This window comes from Schistocerca cancellata, chromosome 5 (genome assembly GCF_023864275.1).
Source record: "Schistocerca cancellata isolate TAMUIC-IGC-003103 chromosome 5, iqSchCanc2.1, whole genome shotgun sequence".
In the NCBI taxonomy this organism is placed as follows: Eukaryota; Metazoa; Arthropoda; class Insecta; order Orthoptera; family Acrididae; genus Schistocerca; species Schistocerca cancellata.
The window spans coordinates 503496586-503517049 of record NC_064630.1 but is presented as its reverse complement, the minus strand read 5'-3'; the positions used below and the strand labels follow the sequence as shown (position 1 = coordinate 503517049).

Here is a 20464-nt window from a genome sequence, read left to right as displayed (position 1 = left end):
TGATGCTTTATCAGCCAAAAGGTTTTTACATCTATAGCTATACTTTGCAAGACATCTTACGGTGTGTGGTGGAGGGTAATTTGTATACCACTGTCAAACCATCTTTTCCTGCTCCAAATCCACAGAAGGAATGATTACTGGCAAGCCTGTGTGTGAGCTTGGGTCTCTCATATTTTTCCTTCAGGCTCTTTTTGCAGAAGGAGGAAGCAATGTAATGGTTGGCCATACTAGGAACATATGCTCTTGGAACTTTTAATAATAAACCACGCAGTGGTACAGATCCCTTCTCTTTCATGCTCTGCCACTGAAATTGACTGAGCATCTCTGTGGTACTTTCACACTTACCAAATGAACCTGTATTAAAATACACTGCTCTTCATTGGATCTTCTCTATTTCCACTATTAATCATATCTGGTACATGTACGGATCACGTACTGAGTATCAGTGTTCAAGTATTGGTCAGATAAGGGTTTTGTAAGCTACATCATTTGTTGATGGACTACATTTTCTGGGATTTCTCCCAATGAATCTGTATGGCATGTGCCATACCTGCAATTAAGTTTATCTTGCCATTCTATTTTAAAATGCTCCATATGTATACACTCTGATATTTTATGGAAGTGATGTCAGTTTATTTTCTTTTCCCATGGATGTTGGCCATGCCTTTTTTAATATGGTATGGCAATCATCAGTGTATTGACTACGATATTTTACAATTTGTTTTGTATTCACAGCCCTATATAATTAAATTCACATCACTGCTAAGGTGTAGTAGCCTGAAATGTTGAAATAATTTGACACAGTGGATACCTTAATGTCAGAGGTTGTTTTAATTATGTCATCACCAAGCTCATATGCACTGTCTAAATCCATACAGTTTTCCCTGCCTTCTCACATTCTGCTCTTCTACTGCAAAATGTACAATAGACTGAAGTCTTTGATTGAGATTGGAACATTATTGTAAGATACGTCTTCATGGGTGTGATAATAAAATTGGTCTATATTTTACGTGTCCTGTTGACTTAGGTTTGCTACTTACTCTAGAAACACTTAGTTCATTTTGTGCTCTTTATTCTACCTGAATATTACCTTCACTGAGATATTTTAAACCTTCTCAGCAATATAAGAAATCCACTTTCCCTATTATGTTATCTCCCACAACTCACAACAAAGTGATGATCTTTCTTCTTCAATGAAACCCAAATTTTGTGTTTGCAGTCAAGATTTTTTCAAAGACTTAAGTTAGGATAATAAAACGGCGGAAGCCAAAAGGCAAACTGGAAATGATTCTTCTGAAGATACTCTGCAAATTCAAATATCTTACCCTTGATTTGCCTCCACATATTTCCTTTCAACTCCCAAAATGAAGATAAAGTAGGCTCCATAGTTATATTGTTTTGCTATTTGTTAGCCTTTGATCAGATCAAAAACAGATACCAGTTTACCGGTAGTGTACTTTACATTACAAACAAACTTTACTGAGAGATATATTTCACTACAGCTCCTATAATTTGTCTTGTACTTCACACAAGATGTTCTTGAATAATTGAGACAGTGCTTCATTCTACTTTCAGAAATCCAAGTGTTTCAAATTGACACATGTATACAGTATTAACACATGGCACTTAAACACAGGCAAGTGAACACAGAACTACGACCATTTATACCGCAAACCATACTAATTACTAATTGTGGTTTTACTTGCGTTCAGTGTAGTACATAGAGTATATCAGTGACAAAAGCTCTTTTTCGCAGAATAGATGCAGGGCAGTTAGTGAAGGGAAAGCTATTCAATCCTTGAGATGAAAAGTTACATGAAAATTACATTAGGAGATTCGTTTTCCTACTGGCCAGAAATTTTGTATAGGGCAGACCCCACTCAGAAACATATGTTGTTGTATAAGTTATGATGATAAAATTATTGAGTAGCTGTTCGGTCCTGACAGGAAGGCCTAGTGTAAAGATCCAAACCATACACCCAGTGATAGATGACAAGCAGTCTTTTTTTTACCATGAAGATGATAGACAAATGTTGACACTTGGCCAAAAAAATAGGGGAGTATGTATTGTATAGTCTCATAAAATTATTGTAGGAGCTATCTTTTCTACAATAAAGTTATTTGCAGACATTTATTGGACATGCTGTCTTTACTTTACCAATATCCCTTGTGCTTTGGCTAAACATTAGATACAGATGCATACACTAAAATAGAAACCCTGTCTTCTGTTGCCTGTTTCATGTTAGTAATGGTGGTAGTAGACTAAATTATTGTATCTTCAGTTTGGGTGCCATGTTTGGTGTGTATGTAACTTATACAAGAGCATGCTAGCTTGAAAGATTACTTAATACTGTTTACATCAGTGTTAACTTCTAAATGTCGCAGAATCACATGCTAAATAACAGAGAGGACTTCCTGTATGACACCTGTGTTTCTAACAGAATTGTATGGTATGATCAGCTGCCAAATAGAGTATGACCAAAGTCAACTTCTTTCAGGAGAGCAAATTTTAAGTTTACATCCACTGTAATTTCACAATTATACTAGTCATGGCTAAGTTATGGCAAGGCAATAACTTGTAAATGTAAATCACACTGTATAAATCTATTGTTGAAACGTTTTGATTGACCACATCCATTGGGGCACATTCAGTTTATATTAAGAAACGTTTTAGGTAGTGTGAGTCTAGCTGAATGATCACTGTATAATTTGGCAATGTTTTGCAAGACTTTTGAGATGTCATGTTGATGTCCATCATATTTTCTAACCCTTTTAGGCTGTGGAATTGCAGGAGTTACATCCATCTTTTTTACAGTCTTTAATACAAAGACCTTGTAAGTTTAGTCTGTAACTTCACAGAACTAATAATAGGAATGTTACATAATCAACAGAACATGGAGCACACAGCTAATCAATTTTATCCCCCCCCCCCCAGGGGCTGGCATCTCTTTTTGGAGTATGTGCTTGGCCAACATGGGACCCTGGCTATTGCAACACTACTTCCCTTTCTGTGGTGCAAGTCCATCCTTTTATTGTTGTTTTTCTCATCTGCCTTTCCATTGGATGGTCTTTGTGATGACAATGCTTGGATTTGGTTTATGATTTTTGATACTTGTTCTCCCTCCCCCACCCGCTCTGTTCTTGAAGTTTAAATAGATTTTCTCCATCATTGCGTGTACCCTCTTGTTAGGTTTGTCTTACCAGTCCCTTTCCAAATTTTATAGAGGTGTGGATAGTGCAGTGTACATTCCACATTTTTTGCTTTTCTATCTTCTCGAAAAGAGTATTACAGCCAAAACTCAACACAGTAACCATCCTGTTGTGAGGGGGGATTGTCAAGTACTTGCACGGTGTTAGCCCCTTACCAAGCACAAATCACACTATTGCCCCCTAGGCTGGAAATTCCCTGCATATACCCCATGGCTTGGCCATGGGGCTCTGGGCAACAGCTACCCAGCCAGGTAGCTTTCTGTGGCTGAGTGGCACCCATGGAGAGTGTGTGTGGCAACAAGGCAGATGACTCAAAAATGAAACAGCTCAAACTTTCTTCCACTGATTGCCACATGGCCCCAGCAGTCTCTTCTGAAGGAAAGAATTACTACAATGTGGCAAGATCTGACTCTGCTTTGTTTCCTTCCATGGCTATGCTATGAGAGAAATACAGGGCTAAGAGTCAAGGAGCGAAACACTCCCCACAATACTTAGACTACTCTATGACTGATGGGGATTCCTTTATGGTCACTAAGCCATTATTCTTCACTGAACACCTTGAGGACAAGTTTGGGGAGTCTGCAGTGACTGCTACCAAAGGACAACAGGGTTGATACTGGGGACTTCATTTTGGTCTTTGAAGGCAACTCGTTACCTGATAAGGAAACACGATGGTGTATTGATGTAATGTGAAGCCGCAGTTGCTCCTCCTATGTGGTGCTTCAAATGCATGAGACTCAGGCACACGTCTTCACACTGTAACACCAGCCCTGTCTTTGGGGATTATGGATGTCAGTTACATATGAATGCTCCTTGTGCTCCTCCACCCATCTATGTAAACCAGACTACACCATCTTCCAAAGAGAAGAGAAAATCCAAGAATACAAGCTTCTTGAGGGACTCACGTATCAAGAGGTCAAAAAGAAATTTGATCATCTGCATCCTATACATATAATAATCGTGTTTGCCACAGCTACAATGATGTCAACCTCTGTAGTGACAGTACCCTTGCCCTTTTTGTATTCTTTGTTGGTTCCCTGGGGTTGCTTGACTGTACTTGCATCCCTAATGGTTTGGGACCCTCCTGCTACTGTTTTCCCCACACATTCTTTGGGAGCATTGACTCCCCACACACTAGGGATACTGATCTCCAGTCCCCAGCCGGAGAAACAACTCCCTCTGGTGCCCCTTACTAGGAACCCTCAGGATGCTCCATTCCCAGAATTCTGCTGATCTGCAAACAGATACTACCCACTGGCAGAAGAAGCCACATGTTGCTGGTCATAGGACTTTGCATCCCACCTCTGTCTCTGAAACTAAGGTAGAAAAGCTCTCAAGGACAATGAAACCATCCAAGGAGAGGAGGGAAAAAGGAAGACCTCCAAGACGGAGGAGTTGCTGATGTTCCCCATATGCCCCGGATCCATATGTTCTGACTCTGTACTTGAGGAAGAGTTCCTGGTGACCCATGCGGCAGTGGAACCTGGAACCCCCCCTCCCCCCCCCTCCCCCCCCCCCTGCCTCCATGCTCTGCACAACCTGTTTTGAAGTTGGTACTTCCCACAGTATCCCCCATACACAAGAGAATGGTGGCCCACAGAGCTCTGTACTGAGTGTCCCCCTTTTTCTAGAGGTCTCGGTTACACCGGCTGGGACACAGACTACGCTACACTTTTGCAACTTAACCAAGCTTTGATCCTGCCCCGTCTTAATTATGGGAGTCTGGCATGTGGCTTGGCATCACCTTTATCATTGTGAATGCTCGTACTGATACATTATTATGGGTTGCAACTTGCAACAGATGCCTTTTGGACCAGCCCTGTGAAATGCCTACTTGTAGGGGCTGGGATCTCTCCACTACAGATCAGGCACCAACTACTACTAGTCAGCTATACCATACACGTTTGCTGCAGCATCCAAACAACTGTGTCTTTTTTCCCGGTAGGGAGGTCCACCTACCACAACAGTGGCCGAAAACTGGAGTCAGAATCACAGTTCGAAACGTCAACTTCCCCCACTGTCATCCCTTGTCAGGGAGCAACTGTGTATGCCCTCACGGTGCATAGCCAGTCCTTGGATCTGCCTCTGACTATCCATTGTACTGAAAGACTGTTGACCCCATGGTTATTCGCCATCTGTTCTTGACTGTACTTGATGCTTTTCCTGGTTCAGAAGAGGTATACACACTGATGGCTCTAAGATCAACTACAAACTGGTTTTGCTTACATAAATGCAAAGTGTTGTATATTCACCACAGAAATGGTGGCCATCGCTTGGGCCCTCAGCCATGTTCATTCTTGCACTGTTGAGGCATTCTTAATTGGCAGTGATTCCCAAACTAATCTCTAGGCTGTTGACAAGTGCTACCCTCAGCACCCACTGGTTGTCACTGTCCAGGATCTCCTTTCTTACCTCCATCAAGCTCAATCGTCGGTCTCTCTCTAGACCTCAGATCGTGGTGGGATTCCAGGGAATGAACATGCTGATTGGTTGATCAAGTTGGCTACCAGGATGCTGACTTTGGTGGTAGCTGCCCTGGAGCAGGATTTTCAGTTGTTGGAGGCTTGGAACACAGATTGGTGTGCCCTGTTTTCTCTGAACAAACTGCGAGCACTAAAGGGGACCATGGCCAGGTGATAATCTTCTCTTCATGCTTCTCGCAGGGAATTTACAATTCTCTGCCACATTCACATAGGCGAAAATCACATTGCCCACAGTTGGCTGACTCATGGCTACATCTTACAATGTGAGGATCCACTCTAGTGTTGGTGTGGTGCCCTTCTGACAGTGGCTTATGTCCTGCTGGACTGCCTCAATTTAGCCACCTAATGGCAAAACCTTAAAACTTGCTGACATACTGCGTCTGGAACTAGCAGATGGTTGCCAAAGTGATTGATCTGGTTTTATGTTTTATCCGTGAAGGTGGTTTCTGCTCCTCCCTGTGAAGTATGGCTCATTGGTCTCATCAGCCACAGCAGGGATTGGAGGGGTGCCCTTCTCCCTGCTCCGACGCAGAGGGTCCATAGCTATCCTCACTTTGTGATGTCCGGCCGGGCCCTTACCCGTCCCACCTTTTTAATTCTTAGTATTCTTTTACATCTGTCATTGGTTTGCTGTCTGAACATTGTTGTTCTCTTTCCTGAGATTTTATCAACTTGTCCACATTGTTAGTTTTCTTGTGCTAATGAAGGATTAGGATACACCAGTCAGATGCTGAGGACATGTATCCCATCGCATAACATATCCAGGGGGCCCACTCTCCCTTCTTCTTGCTCTGTCTCTTGATTTTATTGTTCCTCGGATGCAGTCAGGTTAATCAGAATTTGTCTTCTAAGTTCTTCCTCTCTGTTGACTTTTGCCAGGTGAATAGACTTACGACCTCTTGGTTTGGTCCCTGTAACTCCATCAATCCAATCCAATCGAGGTTTTCATTCAGTGGTGACAGACCTGGCTGCCGTGAGAGCTTGGACTTACACCACTTGATTGTCAAAGCACTTAGCAATAGTTTCTTTCATGGTAATAACATTCTGGGATCTCTGTGAGGAAACTACTGAGCTAGAACCCATGTCACTTCTCAGATACAAAGATCTGCCTGTTTAGTAATGATTAAGTGGTGTCAGTCAATTTTTTTAATTTTTGTGACTTGTACCACTTGGCAGCCAACACGCCCATATACTAATGTGGGACAATGTATAACAACTCTGCTTAGATTAACAAATGGTTTGATGTTGTAATTTGATTTATTTCACATGAAACATTTTAGTAGTCTAACAATGTTATTATGTACATGTTCACATTTTCAGTTTTCTACTTTATACCATTTTCTGTCATAGTAAGTAACTAACACATGTACTACTGCCTCACATCATTTTGTGTTCCGTCTCAGGTGGGGTATTAACTTACTCTTAAAAGCCATTTTTGCATGTTTGCTATATTACATTGTTTTGATGACAAGTTACTGAAATTCTCAAAAAAAAAAGAAAAAAAAAATAAGAAGAATCATTCAATTATTTGACACCTGTCACTCATGGTGCTTGATGCATTGAATAACAGCTATAGACAAAAATTGTTGCTAAAATTTTCACCGCAATGTCAATTAGTACAGAAATACTTTACAAGAGGGAATATGTGAAGAACTTCATGTTGTTAAGGAATATTATTATTACAGTTAATGTTAGTTTGAATTATTAATTATTCTTCACTGACAGGGTTTGGGTTGTTATTATTATTATTATTATTATTATTATTATTATTATTATTATTATCAGGTTTACTAATTAAAGAAATGAAACTTCAAATGTATATTTCTTCTTGTTAGTAGAAAAAATACTTTGAGGGCTATTAGCATTATTATTTTTTATTGGTCACAAAACTTCAAAAAGTTGAGTATCATAATTAGATAATCATAAAAAGACAAGGCTTCATTCTTTGCTTTCAGAACTATAGGTTGTGAACATGTGACATTAGGAATAAACATTTTATAGTGTGATTAAATAAAGATCAAATAAGATAAAAAATAATCACCCATCAAACAGAAGTATCTTCTTTCCTCCACATTTTTGTTGAGATGTTTGGAAAGTACCAGTGACTGAATGGCTGATACTGTTATCAGACTCTGTACTTTTGATGACTTTTGATTGGCTGTATCTGTAGTTCATCATTTTCACACTCTTCACTGCCTGTGCCATCAAAGTACCTTGAAAGACTGGGCTGTTGGCTACATAAACACGGAATTCATTGTGTACTGCTGGAAGCAGTTGTTCTTCCAATAAATGTCATTCTCAAGGACTACAGTTATATGATCTGGTGTTCTTATTTGGTGTCCATAACATTTTATTTTATGTTGTCTTGACTGAATGTTGAGCTCATCTCAAGTTCCTTTGATAATATTTATTATATGCTGAAGCTTATATCATATGGTGGGACTTAGCCGCAAAACTTGCCTACGTATCATTTGATCAGTCCTCTTCTGAGCTTGTTTGTGTTAATGTCACATATTTTTACCACTAGGTTATTAGTCAGCCTGTTCTCCACTAATATGTCGTGTTTATACATCCTAGTCTAATAGCTGCAATTCAGATGAGAATGGTGATAAAAATTATTTTCCTTTTATTTTACATACGGTTGGCAGAAACATGTTTCATGTTAAGGGCCATACTTTTCCCTGCTTTTCTCGTTTTAAGTACTCAATGCAATAGCGCCAATCAGTTTTGTCAAGATTTGGTCATAAATCTTCATATTCAAAGGAACTTACTTCCATATTATTAGATCCATGTGTCATTGCATAAATATAAACCAATATTACTCAGTTAGCAAACTGCACTGATAAATTTTAGAAATACCTAAATTTATACTTGCTTATAAAGAGAGCTTCATGAACAAATTGCACTTTCCAAGTTCAACATAACTATTGCTTATTATGCATTACATGGCACTAAAAGATTTTTTTACCATCTTTACTGTCTATTCTTCCTTTTCTTCACTTCAGAGGATTTCCTTCTGCTGTATTTTTCACATGTATGCAATTTTTTATAATTCATATGATATCATTATGTACACTGGCTCCGATGAAGGACAATCCCATATGCAATACACACACTGGCAAGCAATGACTCACTTTCTCTGTAAGATCATAGTTTGATACTTGGAGCAATTAAAGCAGACATAAGTAAAGGTTCATAGGGGTACCGGTGATCAAAACAGAAAGAAAAATGTTATATATTATGAACACACAGATCCATAAAATTTTCATTTTCAATTTTAACTTCAACTTTCCTGTGGGACAGGTCATGTTGTCTACATCACATCTGTTGCAGTAAATAGAAGGGACAATAGAAAATAAAGAGTTTAAAATTTAAGTGTTTTAATATCAGCATAAGTGCATTCCCTACAGATTGAATAAAAGTGTCACTGGAATTTTTTGAGGATTTCAGTATGTCAAGGATTCACTGCAGTAACTCCAATGTAAACTAATTTTAATTTTACTCTTCTTATATGCCTCACATTTAACACAAGTGAATGTGTGCCTTGAATCCCTTGGAAGACTGGTCTATCTTATATGCTTATGTGTTATACATTACAGTATTGCTTTAGTCATGTATTTATCCATGTATTATTTGTTGTTTTTCAGGTTCAGTCTGACGATACAACAGAGTCCAGTGATGAAGAAATTGAAAATTCAGCAACAGAAATAGAAACTGATTCTGAGTTTGAGCATGATGGAACATCATTTCCTCACAATATACCATCTATAATAGTAGATGACAGGAATGTCACAAAAAGAAAGAGATATAACACTGAGGAACCAATCAAAGTTCATACTCGAGCTGGACATATTCATCCAATAAATGGAACTGTAAAGCCACTGTTGCCATCAGTGCAGAATCAGCATGGGATTAGACTTAAGTTTTCATCAGTTCAACCAGAAACAGCCAATTCTTTCACTGCTTCAAATTTGGTCACTAGCAAGAATCTTCTCAATAATAATGCTAAATTACCCACATCTTCGCAGCTTACTCCACTTATTAATCCTAGACAAGGAAACTATCTACTTAACAGGACACATTCAACTGAGGGCATTGCCTCCAAAGTTTCTCTGGAACTGAAGAAAAGGTACTTGCTGGGCACATCAGATATTGGTGGCACAGTGAGGAAATCTGGTTCAGCATCAACAATAGATTCAAAATTAAAGAATTTTGTTGATACTATATCAGAACATCAGAAACTTCTGCATCCAGCTCCAGAACCCAGTCCTTCTATGCAAGCCTATCTTCAAGGAACATCAAGAGTTTCTTCTAGCAGTAGTACTCATTTCTCTCCTCCATCGCCAACAATTATTGCACCATCACTACAGCTTCCACAAATACAAAAACCTGCTTTACGCAAAGAGAAAGAGCTACCAGATGTGGAGGGCTCCTTTGAGCATGTTTGTGGAAAGAAAGAAGCCAAAGTTCCTTCTTTTGGGGCTGAAAAGTCTTCTGCACAAGCAGATCATGCCAGTGGCTCTGAAATGAGTAAAGAAGACTCTAACGCTCATACCGATGAAGGAGATCGAAAACTGTTGGTAATAACAGAAAATACCAAAACTGCTAGTAATGGGATGGATAATTCGACACAGGCTAAAGTAGAAGACGAAACAGACTACCGACCGAGAAGCCCAGCTCATGAAACATCTATAGTTGTACCTGACATGCAATGGAACTTGACTCCAAAGACTGGCAATGATAATGAGGAAAATGGTGAGAATGATGATGATGATGATGATGATGATGATGATGATGATGATATAGAAACCGATTCGTTGTCTTCAGGCAGCAGTTCAGTTGACAATGATACAAAACAGAAAAGTGATTCCCATTCTTCTGGACAGTTACCCGACAGAATTACTCCGAGAGTTGAAATACACGATTCTAGTGGTGTCCTCATGACTGAAGATGCTGATGTATCAAACTGCACAAAACAGGAATCTGTTGCAGAAGCACTATTTACCAAGCAGTATACTGAAGAATTCCCAAAAAGTGATGCCATTAGTGTTGAAAAAGTGTCAGAGAAAAGTGTTGTTATTGATAAATCTAACAGTGATTTGGCTAAAGTTAGGCATAATTCCGTTAATAGCGATCATAGTAGCCCATCAACACCTCCTTCGAGAAGTGACTTTTCTGAGTCACATGAACATGAAGCTACATTTGCAGCATTAACAGAGACAGAATTATCAGATTGGGCACATGATGGTGATGCTGTAGTTTCAGAAGATCTAGATGATGTAGAGTTTAATATTAATCCACATTTTGTTACCGTTAGACACCATAAGAAGCCAAAAAGTAGTAAAAATACGCCAGAGAAAAATTTTTCTGCAGGATACCAAAAACGTATTGCTAAAACAGAAGATCTTGATGATGACAGTAATAAAGATAAGATACATTGTCAGACTGAAATCCCTCTGTATCATCATCATGAAGTAAAAACTGTGCCTTGCTTATTGTCTGATATAGAGAATATTGAGTTCATGGATACAGGAGAAGAAAATGAAAGTGATTCAGATGATGTTTTAGCAGCAACTAACAAAACATTAATAAAAAACAGTGGATATGTACAGTTTGTTGATTCTGATGATGTTGTTACACCTGTTTTAGAAATTCCAGCTTTAATAGAACAAACCATGCCTGTCCCTGTTCTACCTACATTAATTGTTAGTGAATGTGATGATAATTCTGATGAGAATGATAGTAGTCCTAAACAAACTTCCAGCAAGGAATCTGCACACATGTCAAAAGAGGAGGATGACAATTCACTTCAACGAGAAAGGACTTCCACAGAAGAAATGACAAGTGATACAGACACAGTGAAAGAGAAACTGCCCAACAAGTGTACAAATAATGATTCTACTTGTGAAGATGATCTGTTTTACACGCCAAAAAGTGATCCTGAACCTCCAAAGAATGGTGGAGATTCACATACTGATGATTTTTCTCAAAAGACTTGCAATAATTATGCTAGAAATTGTGAGGAACATGTTCCTACCTTCAGCAATATAAGAGATTCGATAAATATCATAAAATCTAGACAAAAAGATAAAGACTCACTAGTATTACAAGGTGTTGACTCCGAAGTAGAGCAACTGACGTTAGCACCTGCCACTAATAGTGAAGATTATTCTGGTCTACATCATACAAAATCACCCAATACTTCAAGAAAACTGAAAGAAATATCAAGGGAGAGGTCAGTCCAGAAAGACATTGTTCACAAAATGGTTCTAGACAAACATTTACCTCAAAAACGCTCTAGTCAAGATCGAAAGTCAAGGAAATGTTTCAGTGGCATTTATAGCCCATCATCTCTTGCTCCTAGGCGCACATCAGATCCTACTTTGTTTCCTCCAAATTCTCCTGAAAAGGATGAATCTCTGATACCATCAGGTGTCAAGAAATTAGAAATGCCTACTGTGATTCCTCCATCTCTTGGAGAAACCGATGAAAGATTTAATAGTCCCATGGAAAGTGGCCAGGACTTAAAAATGCCATTATCTGATGACTCTGTCCTCGTTACTGAAGAAACTGAACAGTTTTTTACGCCACTAACATCATTTAAGAAGACATCGAAAGGAAGTCGTCCACTGTCCTATCACTCATCATTTAAATCTAGTCATCGCCCTTCAAAATTTTGCAGGTCTCCAGAAAAATATTCTTCTTCTCTTCCACACACTCCTCTAACAAACCCTGAAGCATTTTCATTACCAGACATCACAAAAGTGTTATTCAAAACACCAGATATCACTTTAAAGCCACCTGTTGCACCACCTAGGACAAAACATGAACGTAAAGTTACTGGAGAGCTGTCAAAGGAAGGAAATAATAGGAGAACAGAATTCACATCAAACAACCATGGAGAACTTCACAAGGAGAACAGAAATGGAACTCCAAACATTACTTCTGTTGCTGATACATCAGTAATGAGTACCAAAGACTCAGATGTAAACCAGTCATCGTTGACACCATTAAAGTCACCTGTAAGCAATAATAGTCCAACAGGAATATGTGGATCACCTGTTTCTTCAAAGCTGTTGATATCCCCAACATCAGTAGTGGTAAGTAATTTCTCATTCAAATTTGCACCTAATTTCTTAAGAGCGTTGTTTGATTTTTGTTCTTCTTTTTCACTATGAAGCTACTACCTTAAAACTCTTTTATCTCATTTCATATCACACTCACGGTCTGGTGGCTGAGCAGTATATTAGCTGTAAAACTCAGTGAATTTTCATCTTTAGCCTTTTTTGTTGAATACTAATGTTTTCACAGTAATAGAGCAATAGTTCAGTAAGCCGTGTATAAGGGAAGGAATAATAATAACTGGCCACACATGGACGGATTTCTGCAACAGCATAGAACTGTGAGCCAATTGCAAGGATATTTTTGATGGATTTGGCTGCCAGTCCCAAGTTCATCATTTTTTGTGCTTATGTGCCGGCACCACCCATCAGATCTAGTCTGTCTGATCTGCCTGGAGGCTGTGTTCCTTCATGTGTGGGGTAAATCAGCAGATTTTATGTTTTCTCCATGGATCAAGAATGCAGTGCATGTTTGACAGTCCAGAGCTCATAAACGACAGATTTCAGGAGTTACAACTGTGTCATGCTGAAAGTGTATTGTACAGTGTGACATTTATAGGCATTATATTGTAGTACATTTTAAAATTTTGAAATTTATTTATATTTTCAAGAGAAAATAAGTATGAATGATAAAAGTAGGAAGAAAATTGTGGCAGCCATCGACAGTTTGTAAGCTATGTACTCATATAGTTCTCAAAAGAGAAATCAGACAAATGGGTGGAAAAATAGATTGCTGAAAGGCAACATTCCAGCTGCTTCTTTCAAAACTGCATTGTGAATTGCTAGTACTCCTCTGGGAATTCTGAAGGTTTGATGCACTAGGAAGAGGGCATTTTTGATTCTTTGTAGAATGCAGTAACTCATAGTACCTGTAAAACAATGGGCGTAAGACAGTTATGCAGAATGCAATAATGAATATAGTACAAGGAACTTTTTATTGGTGGTCGCCATAGTGTTGATTTATATAATTCATCTGCCCCCACCCCCAGTAATTCATTTCTTTCAGAGGCTTCCACTTTTCTGAGCTCTTTTCTGAAACTTGGTCACAAACTTTTTAACTTAGTTTTTATTTCGTTTTGGCCCACAATTGGAATATCATTCAGAAATGTTCCAACCAATTCTTCACATGCCCTTTTTGTTACATTTGTGTTCATGTAATGTCCGTAGGTCATTTTCCACAAATAAGGTCTTTTGCAGTGCAGTTGTATAAATCTTTTGATGTGGTGATTGTTGTGCTCCTTCACCATACTGTGAGCAACAAGAACTTACTGCCATGTGGAAACCACAGGAAAACTCACGAACTCCCTGAATGTACTCAGCTGAGGAGACTGTCGCCATTTCCAAGAAGTGCAGCTAATGGGCTGAAGGCTGTGTCCTCACTAACGCACAGGTGGGGGAACTACTGGTGTACCAGAGTCTGTTGGAAATATCCATGGCCTGTAGCTAAAACCCTCTAATCTGTGGCCAGCTAATGGGCCATCATCTGAACTGATTCAGGAGAAATGCAAGAAAGATAAATCAGGATGACCAGGCCAGAATGTGAAAAGGTTTTTTTGAATATAAGCTTAATATCCTACTGTGGCAGCTTCTTCAGCCAGTAGAGGTTATGGGAAATACCATAATGTCATCCTAATGTGACTGAATTTTGTGGCTGAATTGAATATCAAAAACACACTTACTTTAAATAATACAGTACATATTACATCTTCAACACAAGAATTAAAACAGAAATCATTGTAGGTAGTAAATAGGCACCAATGCTTAAACTGACACAGAGGAGTAGTAGTAGTGGTGTAGATGTTGGTGCTCCCAGTACATAGTAAAAGGGAAAAGGCATGAATAGTAATAAAAACTATCACAACTTCTAAATTGCACTGAGTTTTGAGAAACTGCTGCCACAAACATGTTTAATTTATAGTTACTTACTGTAAACAGGACACGTTAAGTAGCAGACAGGCACAGTTAAATGACATTTACAGAAAGCTTTCAGCTACAGCCTTCATCAGTAAAGAGAAACACACACCATTCCTACACACAAGCAAGCACACCTCATGATACATGACTGCCAACAGTGTGTACTACGCTTACATACAAGCCCACCTAAAATATGGTGTGATATTCTGGGGAAATTCTCCAACTGCTCTGAGCACATTCAGAATCCAGAAGAGAGCAATGAGGATTATTACTGGGAGCAAACCCAGAGACTCATGCAAACCCATCTTCAGAAAGTTGGAAATCCTTATACTGTCTTGCCTATACATTCTCGAGACTCTAAAATTTTTCAGAAACCACATAGTGCCAACTGATACCAGAGTCGTAAAAAATAATGAAATACATGAACACAACATCAGGAAAAATGCAAATCTGCATGTTTCACGTACAAACACTCAACTGTGTAAAAAGGGAGCTTTCCACATGGGCCTCCAACTGTTCAACAATCTTTCCACTAGTATTAAGTCCATCGAAGACAACATAAAATTTAGCAAAGCCGTGAAGTCATATTTGTCGTGTCACTGTTTTTACTCTGTAAATGAATACTTAGAACAGTAATCTTGCTATTTGTTTTAAATTTAAAACATTGACCAATATAATACACTAAGATACTATAGGCCTATGTTAATATATGTTAACAATGTTAACTGATATTTTCCGACATCTGCAACACACTGTGTACCATCAGATCACATGGAATAAATAAATAAATAAATAAATAAGCATCTTGGGCTGGAGTGCCGTTCCAGGCATTCCAACCCGAGATGCTAGAATTGGCAGTCATGTGTGCATGAGGTATGTTTGCTTGTGTGTGTGAATGGTGTGTGTTCTTCTTTGCTGGTGAAGGCTGTGGCTGAAATCTTTATGGAAATGCATATTTAATTGTGCCTGTCTGCAACTTAACGTGTCTTTTTTATGGTAAGTAACAATCTATATTTTCCTACATTGCTGAATTTATAGTTTTTATTATTCCACTTTTTCATTAATTGAAAGTTACTGTAATGATTCAGTCTTTTAAAAAAATCAGTTGTCAGTTTTTCTATTCTTGTTTTATTAACTTTCTTAGATCTTAAGAAGAAAAATATTACCTTAAACATCTCACTCTCATTCTGAAACTCACATGAATCAAATGATATTAGACAAATCGGTGTTTGCGGCATATGAAATACACCCTACCAGTTACGGTACTTCCAAAGATGAATGGACCAATCAAACTGTGCAATGAGAGACCCCACCACACTTTAACACCTCGTAGATTAACATGTTTGTCCACATGAATGTGAGGATTTTCAGGAGTCCAGTAAATGCAGTTGTGACGATTTACAGTACCGTTCAGTTTTAATCGCACCTCATCAGACCAGATAACCATCTCTACAAATTGTTCATCCTCATGAAACATGCCTTCAAACCACTTCATCCTTTGATCCGGGTTGTCCTCGTTCATAGTGTGTAGTGATCTTGGAACGTACACTTTCCATTTTTCAGCCTTCAGAATTCTTTGTATACTTGATCGACTTGCCCTGCTTTCATGCATCCTGCTTCACTGATTGTTGAGGTGACACAGCAGTGCTGGAAGCTGGACTTGTTGATGTTTTGGTCAGCCAGACCTCTCCTTATGCACATCCTGAAGAGTACTGTCGGCTTCAAATTTATCCCGAATATGATATATTTTTGTAAGTGTTGGTAGCTGTGTTCTATATGCATTACACCATTGCTATTGTACCTCCATCATGTTTTCATACTTCCAGTACCACTTCAATAAGGCTTTGCATTGCTCAAATCACAATCTTACTTCATTCATTGCTAAACTGTCATCTGCTGGAAAACGTGCACCAAGATCTGTTGAGGAAACAATGGACTACACTACCTTGCAAAATTGCAACGATATGTTATTTTGTTCCAAAGATATTAACTATCAAAGAATATCTACACTTTTCTGGACACCCCAGTATTTGTTTGCTAAGTGATAATTAACCATATGAAAGCTAAGGGATTCACTAACTTCCAAGGTGCTGCATTCTGTAAAACATAGACGAAAGATTTGAAGGAAAGGTAACTAAATGAACTAATTGGATATAATCAATATAAATAAATAAGTTGAAATAAAGAAAGGGAAGTTGTAGGGTAGCAAGGCATTGAGAAAGGGGCAATTGGGGGGGGGGGGGGGGGGCAGTGGCAGGAGTGGAACACAGTAAAAGCCAACAACAGATGACATTTGAAAATGTGGGCAATTAGCAGTGGCAGTAAGAGCAGATGCTAGGTTAGAAAAAAGTCAGTTTTTCCATGTACAGTTTGTGGCTTCCTTTTCTCAACATTACAGCATCTTCTTTGGTGTATGACTCCATCAGAACAGGAAATTACTCTGTATTTCATCCTGCAAACAGAAAGCAACTTTCTTCTATTTTAGTGAAACACTCCCTCTGTATGCTCTTGCAGTTCATGGCAGATGTCTCTCTTCTCATTCAGACTCCCCACACAAACACACAGCCCATATCACGATTGTTTTCATTTTTCAGTTACTTTGCTAGACAGGTTCATGATTAGATGATCCTTGCACTCATACAAACTTCCCAAAACTGAAGAATTGCTTAAAAAACTATAGATAGTATATTCCTGTTTCAAGTGTAGACCACCCTACTCATGAGATAGCACTGTTTTCTTTCTCTTCTAAGGTATCTTACTTACTCGAGACCATTTCTGACAATAAAGTTCCTATCTTTGTTTCCCCAGGAAAACTCCTGTGCCAATTCTAGTCCATGTACTGATGAGGTTTCCTTGATCAGCAAAGAGGGACGCATATGATATAACCAGTGTCATATAACAGCTGATATGAAACCAGTGTTAAGCTGTTTATATTGAGAATGTAGGAATTAAGCTGTTGAGAAAAAGAATAGTTAAAATCATTATGTCTATAATGAAATACAAAGCTATAAAGTATATTCTGCAGTACAGTACCAGGGGCATTGATTTTGCAAATATTGGTTGCTGTGAAATTTCATTGATGATTTCCTTCCTATCATGAAAAGTTGTTTTTCAACAAATCTTGTACTATTGCCAGACTAAAGTAAATTGTGGTAGTGAAACCTAGGAATTACGTCATCTTCCACTTGTGCCTACATGTAACACTGCTTGTTGTTTCTCTGTCATTACTTGATTAACACTCATATTTACAGATTTATTTTATGCATATTTACAGGTTTATTTAGCTTAATTGGAACAGATAGTAATTATTTTTGATTTGGTCAGTTTTTATTAAATGTTTCTCCTCTCCTGATTAAACTTGGTCGTAAAGCACTTTTTTCTTTAAAAATTCTTGAATGATGTTTTATGCTCCATAATAATGAAATACAAATTTCCTAGTATTCACCACTTTCATAACTACACAGGTTAACATCAGGCAGTTGCATTAGAAAATTTTAAATGAATGTAAAACCTCTACCATATGATGAAGGGCTTTATTGTTGCAATATCAACAGTCTCTTGCAGACACACTAGTGTACTTCGTGTGAGCATCTGTTTAAATGATTGTAACATAAAAAATACTGGCAAACATAACAACAGTGGGTATAATTTTTATACATTCAAAATTTCTAAGCATTGATGTGTGTTCATATTGATTTTCCATTGCTCCTGAGAATTTCTTTGTGCAGGCTGCCTCTTTTTATGAATCCTTTCTGTCTGTGTAAGCTGATGTGTCAAATTATGCACATTCTTCTTTTCGACCAGAAATCACTTCTGTTTAGCTTTTGACATCATTAAATGATCAGCAGTTGTGAGAGCTAAAAAATTATTGTGATGTACATAGTTAACTCAATGAGATGAAAATTTTAGGGAATCTTTAGAACAATGAAAGTTTACTTTCTTGCATTTTTATATGTGGAACTTCATGCAGGCAGTTCATTAGTGAAAGGAAAGCACCAGGTTGTCAACAAACTAGTAATATACAATACCATAGACATGTGGTAAACATATTTGAAATCCTGGAAATATATAGAAGGTTGTATATTGTCAAGAAGAAGGATTTTGGCAGGGTAGGACCACAATTACTCAGTCATAGCAGCAATGACAGTTGTAAGACACAGTTTTCTTAACTGCTACATAAAAAGATGTAAGGACACCCAATTGCACCATTTGTTTCTTCACTTGCTCCTTTGTATTATGTAAATGGGTCCATTTAAAACCACATATGTAATGCAATGAACTTCATATGTTGTAAGCACTGAAGGATAATGTTCTTCAATAAATTATCCAAATCAACAGATATGTAATGAACATAGCAAACACCAGTTTCTGTTAATCTCTATAGCAATGAGAAAATGATGGGCACTGTTTACTTGAATACTTACCAAACAGGCAGCCATTATAAAGTACCCTTTCCACAAATTATGACTCATGATATTCTACTCTTACTAATAATTATGGGAATCACTCAGCATATGTATTGACACATTGCTTTTATCCATGCATTGGAGACTTTGTTGCACCCTACTTGCAGCTGCAGACACACTTGTGACTAAATGCAGTGCCTGAGACAAATTATGCAACATTCTGCTCCACAGATTTAACTGGAAACATTTATTGGCAGACCCAGAGTAATTCTCTGCACTGCCACCCATGCAAAATCAGTATAATAAGAGGTGTAATTCTTACTTTGGCCTGTGAGACAGGATTAAATTTCTCACTACTTAAATGTCAATGATCACAGCCTAGTAACTATCTAACTGTTTTCGTAAAGATTCCAATATCTAAACATTGGACTAGACAGTGCCAGCACTACCAGTTCAAACACTGTCTCTTACCTACTTTTTTCCAGTAATTTCCACAACAATATAGTCAACAGTGAAAATGTTACACAAAAGCGCCACACTCACATTTCCACAGAAACAAATAGAATATATTTACTTCATTTAAGCCTTGCCTAGTTCATTGCATTCAATGAACAGTCCATATAGCTAGCTAATGGCTCTACATCACAATCTAAGATGCCTGTTTATATCAAGAACTTACATACTCACTAAAAGGGAATGGTTGCCAAGAAACCCAGGGAAGAACTAAACAGAAATCCAGACCCACACACATGAACAAAATTACAATTCCTATAAGCTTTCCATATTTGAAAAGTTGCTTTGTTGATCTTGGAGGCTCACTAATGCTCAACTTCAGTGAAATACTTTAAAACACGAAATCCATGGTACAGTGCTCACGACCTGCCATCTCACCCTGCAAGGAGTGTTAGCCAGTTACTTGATTTCGTGAACTCCAGCAGCTTGGCATTTTGGCCACTCAGTGTCAGTAGTCGTGTAGTCGCACACAGTTAAATTTGTTGGCCATTTACCATTTGCACTAAAACTGTACTGCCAAATAGTGTTACCTACAAAGACATTTTAATAGTTTTAATTAGAGCAGGTGCTTGGAAACACCACCCACCCTGGGAAGATCACTCACCCTTGAAGCCACTTTGTCAGCCTCCACCATAAATCACCGAGAAGGATTCGGTAAAGACCAGCCCATTGTCTCCAGCCTGGAAAGAACCCCTTCCCCATGCTACCAGAAGTGGGGCCTGATGCCACTCAGGACCAGTTGTGACCAGAAAATGATGTGTTTCAATATGGGTTAGGAGAAAAACAATGTCTTTGATAAATAGCCACCACTCTTCCT

General features: G+C 38.3%; 1 protein-coding gene across 2 annotated transcripts in view; it reads left to right on the top strand.

Annotated features, from left to right (window-relative positions):
- The window catches only part of LOC126188985 (F-actin-monooxygenase Mical), a 550752-nt gene that overhangs the window by 411751 nt on the left and 118537 nt on the right, over positions 1-20464 (top strand). For both annotated transcript variants that reach the window (XM_049930777.1, XM_049930776.1), the window contains exon 24: positions 9341-12793. In XM_049930777.1, coding sequence (XP_049786734.1) covers positions 9341-12793 — 3453 coding nt within the window. The remainder of the gene's footprint in view (positions 1-9340; positions 12794-20464) is intronic.